Source organism: Herpailurus yagouaroundi, unplaced genomic scaffold (assembly GCF_014898765.1).
Source record: "Herpailurus yagouaroundi ecotype Mexico unplaced genomic scaffold, PumYag 162, whole genome shotgun sequence".
NCBI lineage: Eukaryota > Metazoa > Chordata > Mammalia > Carnivora > Felidae > Herpailurus > Herpailurus yagouaroundi.
Genome location: NW_024412403.1, coordinates 8,566,979 through 8,589,328, shown reverse-complemented (window position 1 = coordinate 8,589,328; position 22,350 = coordinate 8,566,979). Strand labels below are relative to the sequence as shown.

At 42.5% G+C, this 22,350-nt stretch overlaps 1 protein-coding gene across 6 annotated transcripts in view; it reads right to left on the bottom strand.

Moving 5' to 3' along the window:
• PIGP (phosphatidylinositol glycan anchor biosynthesis class P) overlaps positions 1-22,350 on the bottom strand; it is a 40,411-nt gene that overhangs the window by 11,260 nt on the left and 6,801 nt on the right. For 3 of the 6 annotated variants that reach the window (XM_040483945.1, XM_040483946.1, XM_040483944.1), the window contains 3 exons: positions 17,785-17,857; positions 17,127-17,245; positions 15,825-16,078 (listed from right to left, as the gene is read on the bottom strand). In XM_040483945.1, the coding sequence (XP_040339879.1) occupies positions 15,948-16,078; positions 17,127-17,245; positions 17,785-17,857 (323 nt within the window). In that variant the 3' untranslated portion in view covers positions 15,825-15,947. Of the gene's footprint in view, positions 1-4,268; positions 4,422-4,452; positions 4,513-15,824; positions 16,079-16,104; positions 16,177-17,126; positions 17,246-17,784; positions 17,858-22,350 lie in introns of those variants that run through there. The other 3 variants (XR_005793155.1, XR_005793154.1, XM_040483947.1) reach the window with 3 other exon arrangements.

Here is a 22,350-nt window from a genome sequence, read left to right as displayed (position 1 = left end):
CGGAGCAAGGGAGACAGGTGGGGCAGGTGGGGTGGGCGGAGCAAGGGGAGACAGGTCGGGCAGGCAGGGTGGGCAGTCAGAGGCCCCCATCCCGGGAGTGCATTTGAAGGGCAAGGAGAAGCTACTGAAGTGCTTTAAGTGTCGCATCAGGGCTTCCTACCTGCCCCTTTCCTATAACACATGCACAGCCAAAAAGGGACCGCTTCATCCTGGACTCCATCGGGAGGGCTTAATGGCTGGATCCAGGACATTGTGATAGCAGTATCTCTACTAAAGTCCAGTTCTGAAACAGGGATTTTCATAACAGCTTTCTTGGGGCACCTGGGTGGCTCAGTCAGTTAAGCTTGGGCAGCCCGACTTGGGCTCAGGTCATGATCTTGAGGTCCGTGAGTTCAAGCCCTGCGTCTGGCTCTGTGCTGACAGCTCAGAGCCTGGAGCCTGTTTCAGATTCTGTGTCTCCCTCTTTCTCTGACCCTTCCCTGTTCATGCTCTGTCTCTCTCTGTCTCAAAAATAAATAAATGTTAACAAAAAAGTTTAAAAAAAAACAGCTTTCTTGTAAAGGTCTGCAAACCTTTTTTAAAGGAACTTCTTGTGGGGCACCCGGGTGGCTCAGTCAGTTAAGTGTCAAATTCTTGATACTGGCTCAGGTCACGATCTCATGGTTCATGAGTTCGAGCCCCGCGTTGAGCTCTGTGCTGACAGTGCTGAGCCCGCTTGGGATTCCCTCTGTCTTCCTCTCTCTCTGCCCCTCCTCCATCTCTTTCCCTCAAAATAAATAACATTAAAGAAAAAAAAAGACATTTCTTGTACCTTGGGCACTTACTGGTTGAGACAAAATGTTGCCAGGATGGAATTTGATTTAAAGAAGGATTTTCAGGGCACCTGGCTGGCTCAGTCATTAGAGCATGAGACTCTTGATCTCAGGGTCATAAGCTAGAGCCCCACATTGGGCATAGAGTTTACTTAAAAAACAAAAACAAGGGGCCCCTGGGTGGCTCAGTTGGTTGGGCCAATGACTTCGGCTCAGGTCATGATCTTGCAGTTTGTGAGTTCGAGCCCCGCATCGTGCTCTGTGCTGACAGCTCAGAGCCTGGAGCCTACTTCGGATTCTATGTCTCCCCCTCTCTCTGCCCCTACCTTGCTCACACTCTGTGTCTCTCTGTCTCTCAATAATAAATAAATGTTTTAAAAAAAAAACAAAATCTTTAAAAGAAATAAAGAAGGATTTTCTCAAAGATACTATACTTTGCAGCGTGCCTGGGTGGCTCTGTCGGTTAAACATCTGACTTTGGCTCAGGTCGTGATCTCCTGGTTTCTGAGTTCAAGCCCCGCATTGGGCTGTCTGCTGTCAGCACAGAGCCCACTTTGGATCCTATGTCCCCCTCTTTCTGCCCCTCCCCTGCTCACTCCTCTCTCTCTCTCAAAAATAAATAAATATTTTTAAAAAAGATACTGTATCTTTTGGGGCGCCTGGGCGGCTCAGTCGGTTAAGCGTCCGACTTCGGCTCAGGTCACGATCTCGCGGTCCGTGAGTTCAAGCCCCGTGTCGGGCTCTGTGCTGACTGCTTGGGGCCTGGAGCCTGTTTCCGATTCTGTGTCTCCCTCTCTCTCTGCCCCTCCCCCGTTCATGCTCTGTGTCTCTCTGTCTGAAAAATAAATAAACGTTAAAAAAAAATTAAAAAAAAAAAGATACTGTATCTTGCAACTAGGGAAAAAAAAACTAAAGAATGGAAAAGAGGATTCTAATCCATCATTTTTCCTTTTTTAAAGTTTTCATTTAAATTTCAGTTAGTTAACATACAGTATATTAGTTTCAGTTGCACAGTATAGTGAATCAACACTTCCATACAACACCTGGTGCTCATCACAGGTGTGCACTCCTTTTTTAAAATTTTTTTTCAAGGTTTATTTATTTTTGGGACAGAGAGAGACAGAGCATGAACGGGGGAGGGGCAGAGAGAGAGGGAGACACAGAATCGGAAACAGGCTCCAGGCTCTGAGCCATCAGCCCAGAGCCCGACGCGGGGCTCGAACTCACAGACCGCGAGATCGTGACCTGGCTGAAGTCGGACGCTTAACCGACTGCGCCACCCAGGCGCCCCATCCTTTTTTAAATAAGAATAGGGATTGGGTAACATGGTTGGTTGATCTGGCCTTCTATCAACCGGTCTGTGCTTCAACAACTGTTCATAACGACAATGATGCTAAGGCTCTAAATATTTCTAAAGTATCTTGTAAGTCCCCCAAAGGAAAATTATGTAATTTAAGCATTATTTTAGAATTGTGGTTTCTGTATTCTTTAAAAAAAAAAAATGTGGTGCCTGGGTGGCTCAGTCGGTGGAGCATCTAACTCTTGATCTTGGCTCAGGTCATGATTTTGCCATTTGTGTTGGGCTCTGCACTGACAGCATGGAGCCTGCTTGAGATTCTCTCTCTCCCTTTCTCTCTGCCTTTTCCCTGCATGTGCATGCACACAGTCTCTCTCAAAATAAACTAAAAAAAAAAATGTAACTGAGATCTATTGAACAGGATGGTCTATACGTCTTTAACGACTGGCTTGTGTCTAAAATGAGATCATTGTCGTCTCCTTGCATTCTGTTACTTTAACAGACTTTGCTAGGCTCTTTTCACTGCAGGTGAAGGTCTTTGTATATTCCAGAGAGTTATTGCACATTGTTTGCAAAAGATAACTTAGGTGGGTTCAAAGTTTGAACCAGCCCCATAACCTTTTTCATTATTATAAAATAATTACTTTGTATGTGAAGGGGATTTCCTGCATGAGTTTGGTGAAACTTTAAGTTATGCCCTACAGATAAGTCATTTCTACCTCCTAGACCTGCCAGGAAGCTCTTAGTTCTGGTTTACATGTTAAATAAGTCTCACTAAATTCCTAAGAGATCATTGCCTTCAAATTTCTTTGAACTTATTTAGTTATTCTGAAAATGATCATAGGAGATCTACGATCATTTTTTTGAATAGTTAAAGCTTAAAATGCATATTAAATAAATAAATAGGTTAGCAATACATGATGTTGACAAATGAACAGTCACGCTTTGCTGGTGGAAATGTAAAAACGGAGGTTAGCTTCCTGGCAATTTGGTGATAGGTAATAAGAGCTTTAAGAAATTTCATATCGCTTACCCTTCAAATACATTTCCAAGAGATATAATCAGAGATAAGAACAAAGATTTCTATACAGGGATATTTGTTACACTGACATTTATAAAAATGAAAATCAGAACTATCCTTAGAGTCCGTTAATAGAGAATTTGTGAAATTATGGTGCATCCATATGCCACAATATTATGCAATTATTAACTGCTCATAATATAATGTTATTTGAAAAATGAGGCACACAAAATCATATTCACAGTATTTTTTTGTTTTTTGTTTGTTTGTACACACATGTAGAGGGGCTTATAGAAGACAATTAAGAATATCTTTGAGTGATGGGTTATGGTTGATTTAGTTTTATTTGTTTTCTATAATTTAAAAATTCTCGGGGTGCCTGGGTGGCTCGGTCAGCTAAGCGTCCGACTTCAGCTCAGGTCATGAACTTGCAGTTTGTGGGTTCGAGCCCCGCGTCAGGCTCCCTGCTAACAGCTTAGGGCCTGGAGCCTCCTTCGGATTCTGTTTCCCTCTCTCTCTGTTCCTCCCCTGCTCGCACCCTGTCTCTCTGTCTTTCTCTCAAAAATAAATAAAGAATAAAAAAAAAAATCTCTATGATGCATGTGTATTACTTTTAAAATAAATGATACTGATTAAAAACAATGCAAATATTTAAAGTATCCGTCATTAGATACCATTCCACATTCATTACTTATGTAGATTTAAAATGCTGTAATCATGAAATGATCTTAGCCAAAATCTTACGAACTTTAATCAAGGGCATTTCTGATATGGTCTGTTGATCCATAGACTGTGTGGCTGATGGGCTCTTCAGCACCTTTCAATCACATAAGTTATTTGGTTTTTGGCATTTTCATGATTAATCCAACATGAAAAATCTGATCTAGCCCAATGCACTAACTACCACTAATCTTATTGGTGACAAGAAGCTTCTGATAAGGATGGCTTGGAGAGGTGAAAAAGAGGGCAAGTTTGGGGATTTAACTTCACTGAAACCATTTTCTTTGAGGGATGGGATATCTGATCCGATTTCGTTTACTTCAGATCTTTGAACAAATCATTACACAGGGATTTTGGGGGAAAAGGAGTTAAGTCGAGAAGCAGTGCTTGATTTAGCATTTGTTTTGGAATCACTTACCTTTTGGGTTGCTGACAGCAACGAACATTTTCTAAATGCCCAAAAGAACGAAAGTAGATTGTCTTCCCATAAGAAGTGGCAGATGAAAGTTGGTTATTTCTCTATATTCATTCAGATGAATGTTTGAGCGAGAAAAAAAACCCAAGAAACAACCTGAAACCAAAACAAAACAGGTAAAAGTTACCTCTTAAATTTGTCAGGCATCCGTACATGGTGTGTGGCCTTCACTAACTTCCAAGATGGCCTAGGAGAGATATTTATTTTGTAAAATAAAGTTCAGAAAGGCAGAGATATCATCCACTTAGACCAAACATTCAGTAACTCCTGCAAATGGATTGTCAATAGGCCTTGACATCCATTCCTTATTCTGGCCAGGAAGGAATAGAGTTATTCTCAAGGTTAAGTAAAGGTCATCTCTCTCTGCCAACTGCCAGTCAGCAGTGATGGAAAAGCACAGGCTGGGGCTAGGTGCCTGGAAATTTCACTTAAGAAACAAATGGCCCCAGTCTGTCTGTTCACTCAGGTCACTTCTGTTAGTTTTCCCATAATTGTGCTAGATCGGTAGGCAAGTGAAATGACAGATTCGTCACTGATAGAATCTCTATCTTGGGTTGACAATTCTTTAATTTGTGGCCCTTTGTGGTCAGAGGCCATTATTTCTGATTGCCTTTTTGTCCCACGGCAGTTCATCTGTCTTTCACGAGCATTAACTTTAATCTTCTCGTTCAGAGATGACAGTGAATTCAGTCTGAGGTAGCTTTCAAACTGATTTCATAAATTTAGTAAATTCAGGGGGAAAAAAAATCTTAAAAGGCACCAGAATTTGAAAGTAGAAGACAAATAATAATGGCTTTCTGGAAATTTCGGGTCGTTACAAGATCTCCACATTGATCATTCTAAATATTTAGGGCCTTAAATGATTTGACTCCTTAAAATATGAGAAAAGTTTATATCTCCCTCATTCCACCTTCAAAACCATTTAATTGTAATGCTTCTGATGATTCCAGCTAGGAGCCTCTGAATTTTTCCTTTCTCACTAATAACCATATACTTTGTTGTCTGTGCTAGAAACCCAGGACCCAAGATGAATCAGCCAAATTCTCAGGAAGTGAAGTAAAAACCAAGTGTGTGCATGGCCCCGTGTGTGTAGCACAGAGGACGTTCGGAGAGAGATGGACACAGTGTGGACGGGGTGTGGGGTGTGGACAGGGAGCAGCAGGGACAGATGTGGGCCAGGATCTGTGATTCCAGGATTTTCGTCTCCTTTACCTGATTCAACCCTCAAGATTATCTCAAGGTAGGTGTATCCCTCTAGCACGTGAGAAAACGGAGCTTTCAGGGTGGGGGGAGGGGAAATCTCTCCAAGGCCTCCCACTCCACCCAGGAGGTGAAGTGAGGACTCGAGAGCTTGGTTCTCATCCAAAACCCAAACTCTTAACTTTGCAGGCTCTCTTCCTGAGGACAGGGGCAAAATCGGAAAGGGTTTCTATGAGTGTGGTGGTCCAGCCAAGTGGGGGGTGAGGGGACAGGGGACAGGTGGGGGTAGAGAGATACAGCAGAGGAGAGAGAGAAGAGTAATACTGTGTATGGGCATGTTGTTCTCTCTCTCTGAGTCACAAGAGAGATTTATTATCTAACACAGTCCACTTATGGCATCGGCTCTCTCTGGGTTTGGGGTATTCTGTGGCACACTTTGCCATCAAAGATAAAGGGTTTTCTTCGTCGTGCTGTGCCAAGCTTAGCACTTGGGTTTTCATCCTCAGGCTTGAGGGAATACTTTCTCTTCTATTTCCTGACATGGATTTTAAGCCAACCTTGATATATGATTGGGGTAGCCTGAATAATGGCCCCCAAAGACATTGGCAGGTGCCAGTTCCTGGACTCTGTAAATGTCATCCTACAAGGGAAGAACGGTCTCTGAAGATGTGACAAAGTTAAGCCTTGTGTTGTTTTGCTATATAAACACTTTATTAAAAGCAGCAGACCAGCGGGGCGCCTGGGTGGTTCAGTTGGTTAAGCATCTGACTTTGATCTCACAGTTCACCAGTTGGAGCCCCGTGTCAGGCTCTGTGCTAACAGCTCGGAGCCTGGAGCCTGCTTTGGATTCTGTGTCTCCCTCTCTCTCTGTCCTTCCCCACTAGTGCGCACGCTCTCTCTCTCTCTCTCTCTGTGTCTCTCTCAAAAATAAATAAAATGTAAAAAAAAAAAAAAAAAGAATGGGTGGAGAAATGGCATAGATTATAGACAGTGGCCCGCATGAGGAAAAGAGTGAGATAGAATCATGACGACCATTAAAGGCCTACCATGTGCCAAACATGTTTCCCTATATCCTATAAAATGGGTGTTGTTTGACAGATGCAGAAACTGAAGTTCAGAGAGGTCAAGTGACCTGCCCAAGGTCACACTGGCAGGAAGTGGCAGAGCGGGGATTTGGACTCAGGACTCACTGATGCCAAAGCCCTAGTCTTTTTGCTTTGTTTCCTGGAAGTTGGCCATTTGAAGGTATATTTATTATTTTTTTATATAAAAATAGGTATATTTATATACTCATATAAATTTTTGTATAAAAATTTTTGTAATATTTTTTGTATAAAATATTGAGCCTAGTTGTATTCAAATATGCAGATTAAAACCGCGTACCATTCGTGTACTTCCTCCATTAGCAAAAGCAGAGCAGGCAATGCTTCCCCGGCCACACTGTGGCAGATTGCTCATGTTTTGCTGCTATAGATTCACTAAGAAAAACATACAGTGTCTTCCCTTCCCATACCATCAAGGAGAGACTGGCAGAGGGTCCAGGTTTCTTTTAGGGGGTGACGTGCATGTGTGTCTGGAGGAGAAGTGAATGGAACTTTCTGTGCAGATCAAGGAGACTTTGCAGTCTGGAGGCCCTCCCTACCGAGGCTTGTGGTTTTCAAGGGTCATTATCAACATGGGGTCTGTGGCCTATTCCCAGCAGAGCCTCCAAGGAGGCCTGTTAAAAATGCAGATTCCAGGGCCTTCCAGACTTACTAGAGCTGGGAACCTGCATTTTAACAGCTCCTCAGGTGGTTGTTGGCCATTTCAAAGTTGAAAATAGACCCAAGCCCATTCTGGCCATCAGCAGGGTTATTCCAGCAGGACGAAGATGATGGCTTTGTGCCTGAACACTGATGGGAACTGTATTGTTAGGTTTAGCTATGGCTGTGACTGGACAACCCAAAATTAACAGTGGCTGAAACCAGATAGAAGGACGTTTCTCTGTCCAAATCCGGAGGTTGGCCATCCAGGGCTGGTATGATGTCAGGATTTGGGCTCTTTCAATCTTTTTGCTCTGCTGCTGTGTGGCTTCAACTCCTAAGGGCACCTCATGGTCTAAGGGGCATTTCCATTTCCAGTCATTAAATCCACACCCCGGACAGTAGAAATGAGGAGAGCCGAAGCAGGGCATGATACATCCTTGAAAGACACCTTACCAAAGTGACACACGCTCCTTCCCCTCCCGTCCAATGTACTGCCCAGAAGAAACTCAGGTGGTGCTGTCTTGCTGCAAGGGAGAGAGCACTTTGTTCTAGGTAACCATGCACCTCATTAAAATTTTTTTAAATGTTATTTATTTTCAAGAGAGAGGGAGAGAGACAGGGCGTGCATGGGGAGGGGCAGAGAGAGAGGGAGACACAGAATCCGAAGCAGGCTCCAGGCTCTGAGCTGGGCATGGAGCCTGCTTGGGATTCCCTTTCTCTCTCTCTGCCCCTACACCATTCGCGCACTCTTTTTCTCTCAAAATAAATAAAATAAACTTAAAAAAAAAAAAAAGAAAGAAAGGCTCCACATTAAAAACAAATAAAAAGAAGAGAGAGAAAAATCCACCCTTCCTCCACTTTTTATTCTATCCGGGGGTCTCAAAGGACTGGAGGTCCACCCACACTGGAGAGGTTGGATGTTCTTTACCTAGACTGATTCAGATGCTAATCTCTTCTTGAAACACCCTCGTGGACACATTCAGAAATAATGTTTTATCAGTTGTCTGGGCATCCCTTAGCCCAGTCAAGTCGACACATAAAATTAACCATCACACCAGTATAGCAGCGAACTGTAGGGAGTGTGTTTAATAGATATGACCTTTTTGAAGATCAGTCTGACATCACATATTAAGTGTGAGAAGTAAGGGAGAGGACTCATTTTCAGAAGTACCAAATAAAAGCCACGCTGTCTAGTTCACAGTAGGTTTAACAGGTTTATAACCTATTGGAAATATGTACAACCCCTCCCCCCTCTCCACAATGGAGTCCTAAACCTTAGACACTTCACTTCCTGGTTTTTCTTTCCCTTTCTGTTTCATGGGCTTATTTTTGCAGGCTTTGCAATGAGCATGCGCCAAAGAACAAAGGGAGGAGGGACTGAAAGTCTCTGTCACCTCAGAGAATGTACCTTTGTTCCAATCAGGCTACTTTTTTTTTTTTTTAAACGTTATTTATTTTTGAGACAGAGAGAGAGAGAGAGAGAGAGAGAGAGAGAGAGAGAAAGAGAGAGAGAGAGAGAGCATGAACGGGGAGGGTCAGAGAGAGGGAGACACAGAATCTGAAACAGGCTCCAGGCTCTGAGCTGTCAGCACAGAGCCCGACGCGGGGCTCGAACTCACGGACAGGGAGATCATGCCCTGAGCCGAAGTCATGCCCTGAGCCGAAGTCCGCCGCTTAACAGACTGAGCCACCCAGGCGCCCCTCAGACTACTTTTTGCCTTCCATGGGCATAGGCGACTTCCAGGTAAGGCTATAACCTCTGTAGTGCTCAGCCAATGAGGAACCAGGGGAGGGACTTACCTCTGTGGTGCTCAGCCAATGAGGAACCAGGGGAGGGACTTACACAGTAGGAGATAAATTATCTGCTGTAACTGCCCCAAGTGTGCCTATCCGTCAGACACCTGCTCTTGCGAGAACGTTGATTAAAGCCTCACTTCACTGTGCTCCGCCTCCCTCCTTTGATTGATTGGGTTGGTGGGCTTATTCCTCCTTTTAAGTATCTTCAAGACGTTCAAGCCCTTTGATCCTGTAACAATTCCAATGTCAGGAACCTAGCCCAAGGGCACAATTTCACAAAGCTTATCCACAAAGATTTCCACTGATTGTTCCTAATAGGGGAAAACAGGAGACAACCTAAGTGGCCAGAGTAGGGAAACCATCATCCTTCTGCTCATATTTCTGCCTCAGTGACTAAAACAGTCTGCCTTCTTGGGAAAGCATTGGGGGAACACACTCCTGCACTATATTCCACACTCAACACTCACAGGTGTGTGACTTATCTGATGGGTGAGAAATGGCCACACTGACTGCACAAGACTTGTCTGCTATCTGCCAGGACCACACAGGACGCAGTGCACCATGCTCTCTTGTGCATGCAGATGGCTGGGCCGTGTCTAACTCTGCAGGCCAGCCCTCCTCACATCAGATTTAAGGAAGAAAGCTGGGTTTTGGCTTCATTTTTATGCAGCACTTGAACATCTGGCTCCATCAGTATTAAGGTGGACAATGTATTTAAAAAAAATTTTTTTAATGTTTATTTTTGAGAGAGACAGAGCACAAGTTGGGGAGGGGCAGAGAGAGAGAGGGAGAAACAGAATCCAAAGCAGGCTGCAGGCTCTTGGCTGTCAGCACAGAGCCTAATGCAGGGCTCAAACTCACAAAAGGTGAGATCATGACCTGAGCTTAAGTTGGAGGCTTAATCGACTGAGCCACCTAGGTGCCCCAATGGACAATGTATTTGAATTCCCATCAGGCACTTGTCCTTCACAGAACAGTGACGACGAGTGTTGTGTTCACCCCAGTGGTGTGCATGTCAACCTGTGCTTCACTGAGAGGTGTCAAAAGAGGGAGTCCTGGAAACTATAGTGTCAGAAGGCAGGATGGGGCCTTTAGAAGCGGCCACGGGAGCAGGGTGAACAGGCTTTATAACACAAGTGGGCCAGCCTGGCCAACTATGGTGCAATTGGAGGGTGCCATTTGATGCTTTAACTGGCATCATCCAGCCCTGGCCATATGGCCCTCTGTGACTGACCTATACAAGCAGAGCTTGGACACTGGATTTGCAGAAAGAGCCTGATGAGACAGGTATTGAGTTACTGGAGTTTTTCCCCTGCATCACGTGCAACAGATTCACAGGGGGAAAACTCAGATCCACAAAAGCATCTGCTCACCAATTATAACTCAGTTTCTGTAATGCCATTATTTCGAACTCCGTGGCTCCTTCGGTCCCTGAGGTTTCCGTTGCATTTCTGGAACACTGGGACCTATGTGGTGGTGAGGAATGGAGGGGTAGGGAACATTTAGTCCCTGGTCATAAGTCCACACAGGTGACCACTGAGACATCCACGGTCTCTGTCTACATGGCTCCATTCTGATTTGGTGGTTATCTCCAAGTGCTGAACTTTTGTTGTGTCTAGACTGACTGGAAAGGTGGGGGAAGTATGTCTGCCCATTCTGAAATAGTATATATATAGTGCTACGGTTAATCCACCTGAGTTTTACCCTGAATGAGGAGAATCTTGACAACGGCCACAGCCTGACCTGCACCTTGGGAAGACAAACCAAAAAGAATCTCTTCGTTTCTGCCTCCCTTTCCCCACATCCCATCCAGTCTGCGCTGAAGTGACTGCCTAGGACGGGGGGTCTGTGTTGCCCAATGTACTGGGTCTGGGATAACTGCAGTAGCACTGGATTTACTTGAGTTTTCCAAGTTCTGTGGTCATGGGCCTGGTAATATGATACTGCTTGTCCCATCGGCTCTTTGAAATAGTGGCACATAGAAGAAATTATGGGCTGGATCAATTTGCTTAAGGAGTAACACCAGTTCTAATGAGCCCCGAGGCATCGGCTTCTGTAGAAAACCCAGCCTCCTGATTGAGATACTTCTCAGTATCAGTAAGACAGGTAAGGTCAAGAAATTAGGGAGGGAAGAATTTTGGATTTGAATTGTTGGCTTTTCATTTAGGTGATTTCATGTCTGGACTTCTATAATATAATTCTTGTTGATAATCTAATTACTAGAGGGGGTTTTGCCAAAATCAGAAAATGTTTCTATTGCTGACATTTGGGGAGTATTTTATGCTATTATTTAGGCTTATTGTAAAACATGGTGTCTTTCAAACCTTTTTCTTTTTAAAATTGTTTCAGTGTTTATTTTTGAGAGAGAAAGAGAGAGAGAGAGAGAGAGAGAGAGAGAGAGAGAGAGAGATCATGAGCCAGGGAGGGGCAGAGAGAGAGGGAGACACAGAATCAGAAGCAGGCTCCAGGCTCTGAGATGTCAGCACAGAGTCCAAAGCGGGGCTCGAACCCACGGAGTGGACCGTGAGATCACGACCTGAGGTGAAGTCTGACTCTTAACCAACTGAGCCACCGAGGCATTCCTCAAATCTTTTTCTTAAACTACAGCGTGCAGCAGGGAAATGCATTACATATCACGGCCCTGCAACTGAAGCAAAATTTTTACAGAAAAGCCACATCTCAGCCTGGGGTTCTCATGAAAGCAGAGCCTGTGACAAAGGCTTGTGCGTAGGCAGTCTATTTGGAAAGTGACACTAGGGAAGAGTGGGCAGCAATGGAGCAAAACCGAGAAGAGCCAATTCAGGCATGCGCTACTGAGCTCACCATTGCCATGGTGACCACAGCTCAATCTCCCAGGGCCTCCTGAGGGGCTCCCGAAAATGAAGCTCACAATTGCTTCTTTGGGGGACGCACACCTGCCCCACATGGAGCTCCATGGCATCCTCTGGGGGTTGACCTCCCCTCTCTCCAGGGTGCACTGTCAAGGGGCACCTGTGGCTGATCAAAGGGGCATCAGTGGCTGGAATAAGGTGTGGAACCAAGCAGATCTGAAGTGGCCATTAGAGGTATTCAATTAAGATACTTATCCTTCCTAAGTGCAATACCGTATCCTACACACACACACACACACACACACACACACAGTCTCTCTCTCTCTCTCTTTCTAGTTGAGGCCCACTAACCAGTAGTTCTCCAAGTGTGGTCTGGAGACTCTGTTTCAGGGGGTCCATGAGGTCAAAACCAATTTCATAAAACCATTAAGATGCTATTTGTCTTTTCCACTCTCATTCTCTCACAAGTGTGCAGTGGTTTTCCAGAAGCTCTGTGACATGTGGTATTGGAACAGACTGAATACAGAAGCAGATAGGAGAACCCAGCTGTCTTCCATTAAGCCAGATATTTAAAGTGATTTGCAAAAATGTAAAACAATTCCACTCATTTCACGAAGTTTCTTTTAGGAAAATATACTTGTTTTTCATAAAATGTTATTTAAACATGTCAAAATGTAATGGGTATATTATTTATAAACAAATTATTTTAAAAATTCCTATGTTAATTTCTAAATATAATCCACCTACACAAAAGCTCTTTGGGAACACTCTTTATGAATATAAAGGGGTCCTGAGGTTTAAAAAAAATGGTGAGAACTGCTGCACTAAACCAAGACCCTGGAAAGAACTGCATCCCATAATTTAAGAAAAAGCGACATATGGACAAAATGTCTTATAAAGTGTAAGAACAGCAGGGCTGGGAAACAGAATGAAAAGTTAATAGGGGGCTGGAGGCGAGGTGGGGTACTGCAGTTAATGAAGGGCCTTTTCTCACCCATTTCAACACCTTCATAGGCCTATCATTGGCCTGAGGGGAATGCAAAGGAGTGATGCTGATCCGGGCAGGAGTCTCACAAAGGTGGGAGGGCCGCTCCAACACTGCCTGTTCTTTCAAAGCTAACACCACTCCCTGGTTGACCACAGGCTCAGTTAAATCCAATGAATTAAGGCAGGAAGTTCTCAATCCTGGCTGCATGTTTTAAGTGTCCGGTTGTCATTAAAAACTACCCCTGCTTGGGTCCCACTCCAGACCAATGAATTAAAATTTCTGGGGATGAGGCATCGGCACTGTTCTTTACCTTTTTATTGATGTGTAAGTTACTTCTTGGTTGAAGGGACGGGTGAAACAGGTGTAGGGGATGAAGGAACTTCTAACTTACAAACTTCTCATAAAATAAGCCACAGGGATGTAATATACAGCATAGGGAATACAGTCGATAATACTGTAATAACTTTATATGGTGACCTACTGTGGTGGGCATTTTGTACAAAACTATCCAATTACTAACTTGTACACCTGAAACGAATACAACATTGTATATAAACCATAATTCAATTTTAAAAAGCATTAAGTCAAATGATATTAACACAATGATTGTTATATCCAAGTAACTACAACCCATATCAAGGTGCGGGGCATTTTCAACAACCACCCCCCCCCCCCCCCCGCAGGTTCCCTCATGGCTCTGCTAGTTAATATCACCATTTCCAATATTTATCACCAGAATAGTTTTTCCTGATTTTGAATTTCATGTAAATGAAAACATATAGTATATATTCTTTTACGTCTGTTTTCTCCCCCCAACATATATCTGTGATACTCATTCCTGTTATTAGATAAAGCAGTGATTCATTGTTTGTACGGCTGTAGGGTTTTTCAATGTATAAACAGATCACCATTTATTTACCATTCTATCCTGGATGGACCTGACTGGTCCTCTTAAACTGCTCTTAAATGTGGTGAGATGCTCTTACCATAAAAATACAGGAAATGGGACAAACAACAACAGAAATAGCAGATTCCTGTCATCCATCTCGTGCTCATTGGGCAGGGATACTGTTCTTGAAATGGAAGTCCTAGTTTTCCCAACTATTTAAAATTAATAGTTCTTTTTTTTTCATTTTACAGAAGGTATAGTTAAATCTGCACAAAAATGGGTAGCTCCACCTCTATGTAGAGAGTTAGTGTGTTCAAAGTTAGAAGGCCTTGAATGCTTGCTAAGACTGGCCAACTGTGAGTATACTCTTACAAAGTTATACATGGTTTGTTTTTTAAACTTTAAGCTTCTTAATCTCACGTGGACGCAAACAGATGTTCACAAGGTGGCATCAGTCCAAATAACTCATATACCAAATTCTCCAACCCCCTCACCTACACTTCCCCAAATACTGTCTGATCCGGCAAAAGGTAGAACCATCTACTCATTGATCCAAAAGAACCCAGGAGGGGCCCTTGATCACAACTCGTCTCAGCAGCTTGCCTACCCCGCACAGTCAGTCAGCTGCATCTCCGACAAAGGCTGCAGAGTGACTCCTCCCCAGCTCCACCGCCACCACTCTGCTCCATACTCTTGCCCCATCCCGGACTCTCCCTCCTGAATCCATCCTCTATCCACCAGCCTGAGCGACTTTTTAAAAACATACATCAGGCCATGTCATGCCTTCCCTTAAAGCCTCCCGATCGCTCAGTGTCTCAAGGGTTCCAACGCCTCACACGGACGCTTAAGTCCAGACTTCCTACACTGGCCCACAAAGCCCACTGCCGTGTTGCTGGCCTCTCCGGGCTCCCCCGACCACACCCCCTGGCACAGAGCACTCTAGGCCCCCTGCTGGCCTTCCGTCCTCAGGACACGCTGAGCTCCTTCTCACCTGGAGGCCTCTGCCCTGGCTGCTTCACACCTGCAAGGTCTCCCTTGTCTCTGATCCTTCTGTTGGGCTCCTGCTTTTGCTAATCGAATTTCAGTCTCAACTGCCTCTCTCTGAGCAGCCTTCCCTGACCCAATCTAAAGTAGTCATCCCTTTACTTTCTAGAACATTATATTATTTTAATTCTCTGCATAGCACTCATCACAAATATTTTATTTGCTTAGTCTGTCTCAATCTGCCTCTAAAATGTAGGCTCTTTCAGAGAGAATCTTTTCATCGCTACATCTAGAAAAATACCTGGTATGTTGGAAGTACTCCACAAATGTTTCTTTGTGTCTTAGACACAAATGTGATGGCAAGAACATACAAATTAAATGTACCCTTCTCCCAAATCAGAGTTCGAATTCTGGGCCTCCAAGAACAAACAGCAGGAAGGACATAATTGCCATTTAAAAATTGCAGCATGAGGGGCGCCTGTGTGGCTCAGTTGGTTAACTGGCCGACTTTGGATCGTGTCATGATCTCACGGTTCGTGAGTTTGAGCCCCACATTGGGCTCTCTGCTGACAGCTTGGAGCCTGGAGCCTGCTTTTGATTCTGTGTCTCCTCTCCCTCGGCCCCTGCCCTGCTTGCAGTCTCTATCTCTCTCTCAAAAATAAATAAACATTAAAAAAAAATTAAAAAAGAATTACAGCATAAATGTCTCTCTGGAGGGATTTCTTGATTTTACAGATACTTATGTTTCAAAAAGTCTGGTATGTGGTAATGCAGTATTTATTTTGTCCATTAATAACTAATACTTGAGAGCATCTACATTTTTTTAATGTTTATTTATTTTTGAGAGAGAGAGAGCGTGTGTGCACGCACAAGACAGGGAGGGGCAGAGAGAGGGGGAGAAAGAAGATCTGAAGTGGGCTCTGTGCTGATAGCAGACAGCCCAATGTGGGGCTCGAACTCACGAACTGTGAGATCATGACCTGAGCTGAACTCAGATGCTTAACCGACTGAGCTACCCAGGCGTCCCAAGAATATTTACAATATTAACAGAACTTTATCTAAAACAGGCTCAACTTATTTTTTTACATTTCAATATCATGTTTTAACAAGAGAGTCAAAATAATTACGGTCAAAATTATTACATCAAAAACTTTTATAATAAATGCTTGTTGTTGGTCTACATACAATTTAGTTTTGGGTGTGATGTTCTTTGGCTGCAAGAAAGAACATTTGGTTTACTTCACTAATAGGAATATCTCTTAATGCCGGGATGGCCTCTTCTTGGTAATTCTTCCGCTGTTGATTTTTAGCATAGTTATCTGTAAGAAGAGGACAAAAAGCTATGCTTACCTAAGTAATTTCTTCTACGGTTTCTGTGGTTTATGGAGATCCACCACATAGTTTACTGAGCTAATATCTGCATAATAATAAATACCGTGTTAACATAATTAAGACTACTTGAATGCTCTCTTTAAAAGAAATGTCCCAACTGGAATAAAAATCAGGAAAGTCCTTTCTATATCTAACTAGGATAAGAAATTAATATTTCATTCAACTGTACAGTGATGATTAAAGTCCCACTTGCACACTTCTCATAGGGACAGAATTAGACTGAGCCTTGGAAAACAGATTTAACCCAATATCCCGAAACTATTAAATCATTCATGCAAACGTAATGACATCCCCTTTGTACAAATTGTCTATTTGCGGTAATTCCAGGCAAGAATTCAGGAAATACAGTAGGTTCTCAGAAAAGAAATATAAAAATACTGTAACTGGTTCAAAATATATTGTAGAGACTCATGAAACAAAAGCTTTGAAAAGTTAAAAAAAATCATACCAAGCAATATGGTGTGATTAATACCATAAGTATAATAAAAAATACTTGACTTCTTACAATCTGAGCAAGCTCAGGAATTTACTTTGATCGTTAGACTTAAGGGAATTTAAAAAAACTACAGAAACATGATCTACAGAACTGGGGTCAGATGGATACAAGGGTCCTGAGGAGGGGGCACACTGTCACATTGCTCTCCTAGACAAGGTCTGCATGGAACGATTTGCCTGCCTTGATCAACACTGCCTGTTTAGGATAAAATTTGTTTTTCTCAGGCACAGTTGCTAAGGAACATATTATGTACTTGTGGTCTTTATGGGAAAATACACATGCTATAAACAGCAGATTTAGAATTTATTTCTGCCATGTAAACATCTCCTCTGGTATAACTTTGTATTTATTTCTCCCAGGTTCTTTTTACTGGGCCAGTGTGTGTCACCTACTGTAGCCTATTCTCGGTTGCTTTTCTTGATAAAACTGCTGACCCTTTCTCTTCCATTCCCCCACACTTCCCTCTGAGGTACGTTTACCTGTGATCGTATGAATGGAGTTGAGTGGAGAGGTACTCATCATGTTTATTCCAAACAAGAGTACATAACCAATTACTATAGTAATGAGGAGGTAGACGGGCAATGCAATCGCCCAATACCTGCAGAAGAAAATATTAAAGTAGGTAACTGCCTAAAAAGTCATCATTCTCAAGAGTCCGTCACCAAGGTAACATGCTTTTTGAATTTAATTTTATTTTTGATTAGACAAATCGTTCTACAAGGTCTCATGATGAAAAGCTGCAATCCTGTATCATTCCATACCATAGCAACATGGAAAATGTGGAAACTAAGTCAGTTACCACTCACCTACCTGCAATCCATTTCCTTAAATTCTGTTGATACTTCTTACCTGCTATCCCATTATTTGTTCCCATGGGTTTATACCTTAAAATGTTTTTTTCTGTAGTGATATCTGAGCAAGATGTCAGGAGGAAATGGAGATAATGATGTTGTGTCCACCTCACCATTTTTAATTAAAGGTGTATCGTGATGTCCTTTAAAAAGCTTTAGATTTCTATATGGCTTTTTATGGATCTTAAAAGAATAAATATTTAAGATTTGGGAAGTCTAAAGGAAAAACTATGATCCTGAGAAACAGCATTAATACATTTTTATTTAAGAAAATCATTAAACTTACTTTTGAGGCCAGTAGGTTAAGCCTAAGGAGTTTAGCCAAGTTTCAGGAATAAAAGCCCACACAAGATATAGTACTGCAGAAAAGGGGAACAAAAAGAAAAAAGAGAAGTTAGTAAGGCATGTATCTAATCTATCAAGGTTTAGATAACACAAAAAGCTCCTTTGAAGGTTCCCTGATCACCTCAAAAATGACTTTTCTTTCCCTTCAGTCTTCTAGCTCCTTATCTGTATCATTCCTATGATACTTACAACAAGTTAAAGTAGTATATTTCCATTGCTGTGAAATGGATCTCTAGAACTTTACCATCTTGCAAATCTAAAACTCTATACTCATTAAGCTACTCTTCCCCCTCATTAGTCTTTTTTGTTTTAAAACATGTCTTAAGTCTTATACTATATTTTAAGCAATGTAAGGTCAGAAATCACTTTTTAAAAAAATGTTTATTTATTCTGAGAGAGAGCACATGTGTCTAAGAGAGGGAGGGGCAGAGAGAGAGGAGAAAGATAATCCTAAGCAGGCTCCATGGGGTCAGCACAGAGCCCAACGCAGAGCCCAATGTTGGGCTTAGTCCCATCCATCAACAATGACATCAAGAGTCAGTTAATGAGCCGAAATCAAGAGTCAGTTGCTTAACTGACTGAGCCACCCAGGCTCCCCAGGATATAAATCACATCTTAGCTGTTACTGTGATCCTTACAGAACCTAGCAATTTGCCTTATATACAGTAGCTGTTCAACACTTCGTCCCCACAGGGTTGAAATGATTACAGACACTTGTTGCTCAAAGGTGAACGTATCTACTACCCTCGTTTGGACCCACTACCTGTTGGGCTTCTGCCTCATCTCCCAGAATACAATCTTATTTCCCTCAAGTGGAGTCTTTGTGGCACCCTTTACTGTTGTTAATATGTAAAAACAACAGTCAACCTCCAAGTGCTCACTGTTGGCTAAGCATTTTACATGTAGTATTTAATTTAATCCTTAAAACAATCCTATGTGTGTATGTCATTTTTACAGCTGAGTAAATGAAATCTTAGAAATGTTACATCATCTGCCCAAGGTAAGGGGCAGAGATAAAATTACAACTATCGGTATCAATGATGATGAGTCATATTCTATATCAGGAGCATGAGAAACGGTGGTGAACCCAAAAGACATGGCCTCTGTCCTCCCCGAGCATAAAATTAGGGGGGGGTGGACAGAGAGAAGTAAATTGATATTTTCACTGCACTGTGATTAAGTGGTATGAGTAATAAAAGACATAAGAACATATGAGGACCTTAGCCCACACTAGTGCTGATGGAGATGATGTTAGTGGTCAAGAAAGATTTCCTGGAAGAAATGACTAAACTGGGGCCTAAATAATGAGTAGCGGATTAGCCAGATTAAAGATGCATATAATTGGGGCCTGCAGATGAGGAAGGAAGGAAATATGAGAAAACGATGTTCCCTGCCATGATCCACAGAGAGAGCATGAAGGATCTGGTGAGGCATTTAGTGTGGCTGAATGGTAGAGGGAAAAGACGGCAAGGGACCAGCTTGAAGCTTGTGATGGCTTTTAAGACTAAAGAAATGCAGGGGCGCCTGGGTGGTTCAGTCGGTTAAGCATCTGACTTCAGCTCAGGTCATGATCTCATGGTTAGTGAGTTCGAGCCTGGCATCTGGCTCTGTGCTGACAGCCTGGAGCCTGCTTCGGATTCTGTGTCTCCTTCTCTCTCTCTGCCCCTCCCCAACTTGTGCTCTGTCTCTCAAAAATAAATAAATGTAAAAAAAAATTAAAAACAAAACAAAACAAAAAAACAAACTAGCATATGAGACAGAAATGAGTCAAACGTAGTGGCAGGAACTTCCCATACAGTATCTTGTCTGACTCTTTCCAAATCCTTTGAGGTGCATGCTATTATTATTCATAAGCCACAGACAGAAAAATCAAAGCAGAGGGAATTTACGTAACTTGCCTAAGCTGGACTGTGAACCCATGCAGTGTGTTCATACTACGCTTTCAGGCAGCAGCAAGAGCATTAGTTAAAACGGAAGTGAAGAGGAATGTGATACTTCTGGGGGAAACTAAGGAGTTTAGAGTACGTACGGCATAAAGCATAAGGCTGTAAGTGCTGAGAGATAAAGCCGGAAAAGTGAACAGGTCCCAGATCATGAAATATGTTGTACAAGGAACTTGGACTTTATGCTCTAGGCAATGAGGACAGCCGGAGATACATATATATACACATATATATATACACACATATATGTATATGTGTATGTATACATATATATATACATACATATGTATATATGTATATACGTGTATATATATATATATTTTGCTTTCAAGATCTAGCAAACTATGAAGACAAATAACATTTACACTCCAACCAGAGGTTTTAAGTAGAGGAGTTGGGTCTGCGTCCCAAATGAGTCACTGTGATGGTTGTGTGTGTGGGATCTATCTGTGGAAGAATAGAGGCAGTAGAAAGCCCCACCAGATTCAGCGGCAGGAGCAGATGAATGAGTTGGGAGAAGAAAAAGTGTAAGTGAAGAACGACTCCAGGTTTTTCGAGTGGGTGTCTAGTAATTTCAAGGCTGAGAACACGTGAGCAGTCATTCTCCACACAGCAATGAGTGATCTTCCAAAGATATAAATCTGACCATATTGCTTGCCTGCTCAAACCCTTAGAATAAATTAAGTGCCTTTAGAATAAAATTCAAACTCCTTTCTTGCAAGGACTTCAACATTCTGCTCATTTCTCCAATGTCTAGTCCTGCTGCACAATGCTCCTGTTCCAGGCGGAGTCTCAGGGCCCTTGCACTGACAGTGAGGACAGTGATTACTGTCTGCCTGGAATGTTCTTCATTTGATTCTTTCAATGGATGATTCCTTCTCTTCCATTCATTTCTTGGCTCAAATACCCTCTTTTTAAATGAGGCGTTTTCCATCACCTGCTGTTCCAGCTGTGTGCCACCCACCACCCCCTCCTGACTCCTATCATTTCCCTTTATTTCCTTCTAAGTTACTATCAAAATCTATAATTATTGTTATGGAACCAAGGTTTATATCTCCCTCAAATTCGTATGTTGAAGCTAGAATCCCCAGTGTGGAGGTATTTGGAGGCAGGGCCTTTGGGAGGTAGTTAGGTTTAGAAAAGGTCATGAGGGTGGGGCCCCATGCTGGGATTAGTGTCCTTGTAAGGAAAGTAAGAGACCAGAGCTTCCACTTGCTCTCTTGCCACTCTGTGAGGACACATCAAGAAGGTGGCTGTCTGTAAGCCAGGAGGAGGGCCTTCACCAAGAACCACCCATGCTGTTACCCTGATCTTGCACCTCCCAGCTTCCAGAACAGGAAGAAATGTTGACTGTTTAAGCCTCCAGTCTACGGAATTGTTACAGTGGCCTAAGCAGACTAAGAAAATTGCTTGTTTTCAATTCAGTAAATATTTAAATGTAGAGAGAATCATGTAATCCCTTTGTACCCAATACCTTCTTTTATCGTAACTGCTGGGTACAGTCTCTGACCTCTGTCCTATTACTTTCTACCTCATTTTCTCAGGCTTCAAGCCTATACCTCCATCGGTTTCTCAAACTCATAGGCACGTTCTTCTAAATGCTTCTGGTACTGGCTGTTCTCTGTCTGACTTTTTCCCCTGACTGCCCCACAGCTAACTTGCACTTTTCACGTCTGTGCTTAAATCACATCTCTCAGGGAGGTGCTTCCAGATTGCTGTATTTAAAACAACAACCTCCTCCCATTAACCTTAGCCTCCTTTCTTGCTTCATTTTTCCCCATGGTACATGTTATCATCTGACATCATATATGTGGTACTTACTTAATTTGTCCACTGGCTATCTCCCCATACTAGAATGAAAACCCTAGGAGAGCAGGTAAGTTTTGAATGTTTTGCTCCTCCTTTGCCTATCACAGTGCCTGGCATCTGGTAAGTACTCAAAAATTTGTAGCATTACTTTTTGGTTGTGGGCTGTAGCAATTTCTTACTAGATAGGTCTCCTGAGGCAAGAGAAACAAAAGCAAAAATAAACTACCGGGACCTCGTCAAAATAAAAAGCTTCTGCACAGCAAAGGAAACAATCAACAAAACTCATAACGCAATCTATGAAATGGAAGATAATCACAAATGACGTATCTGATAATGGATTAGTAGTGAAAATATATAAAGAACTTATCAAACTCAACACCCATAAAACAAACAATCCAGTCAAAAAAATGGGCAGAAGAATGGACATTTTTTCAAAGAAACAGATGGCTAACAGATACATGAAAAGATGTCCAACGTGGCCCATCATCAAGGAAATACAAATCAAAACTAAAATGAGATACCACCTCACACCGTCAGAATGGCTAAATGAATTAAAGAAAACAAGCAATACTAGCGAGGGTGTGGCCCTTATACTGTTGGGAATGCCACCTGGAACAGCCACTCTGAAAAACCCGTATGGAGGTTCCTCAAAAAATTAATAGTAGTGGGTATTATTGGATTTAGGTCTTAAAGTCATTGCCTTTATTTGTATAGTATGTAATCTTTCTAATACTAAAACAGGGATTTAAAAAAAA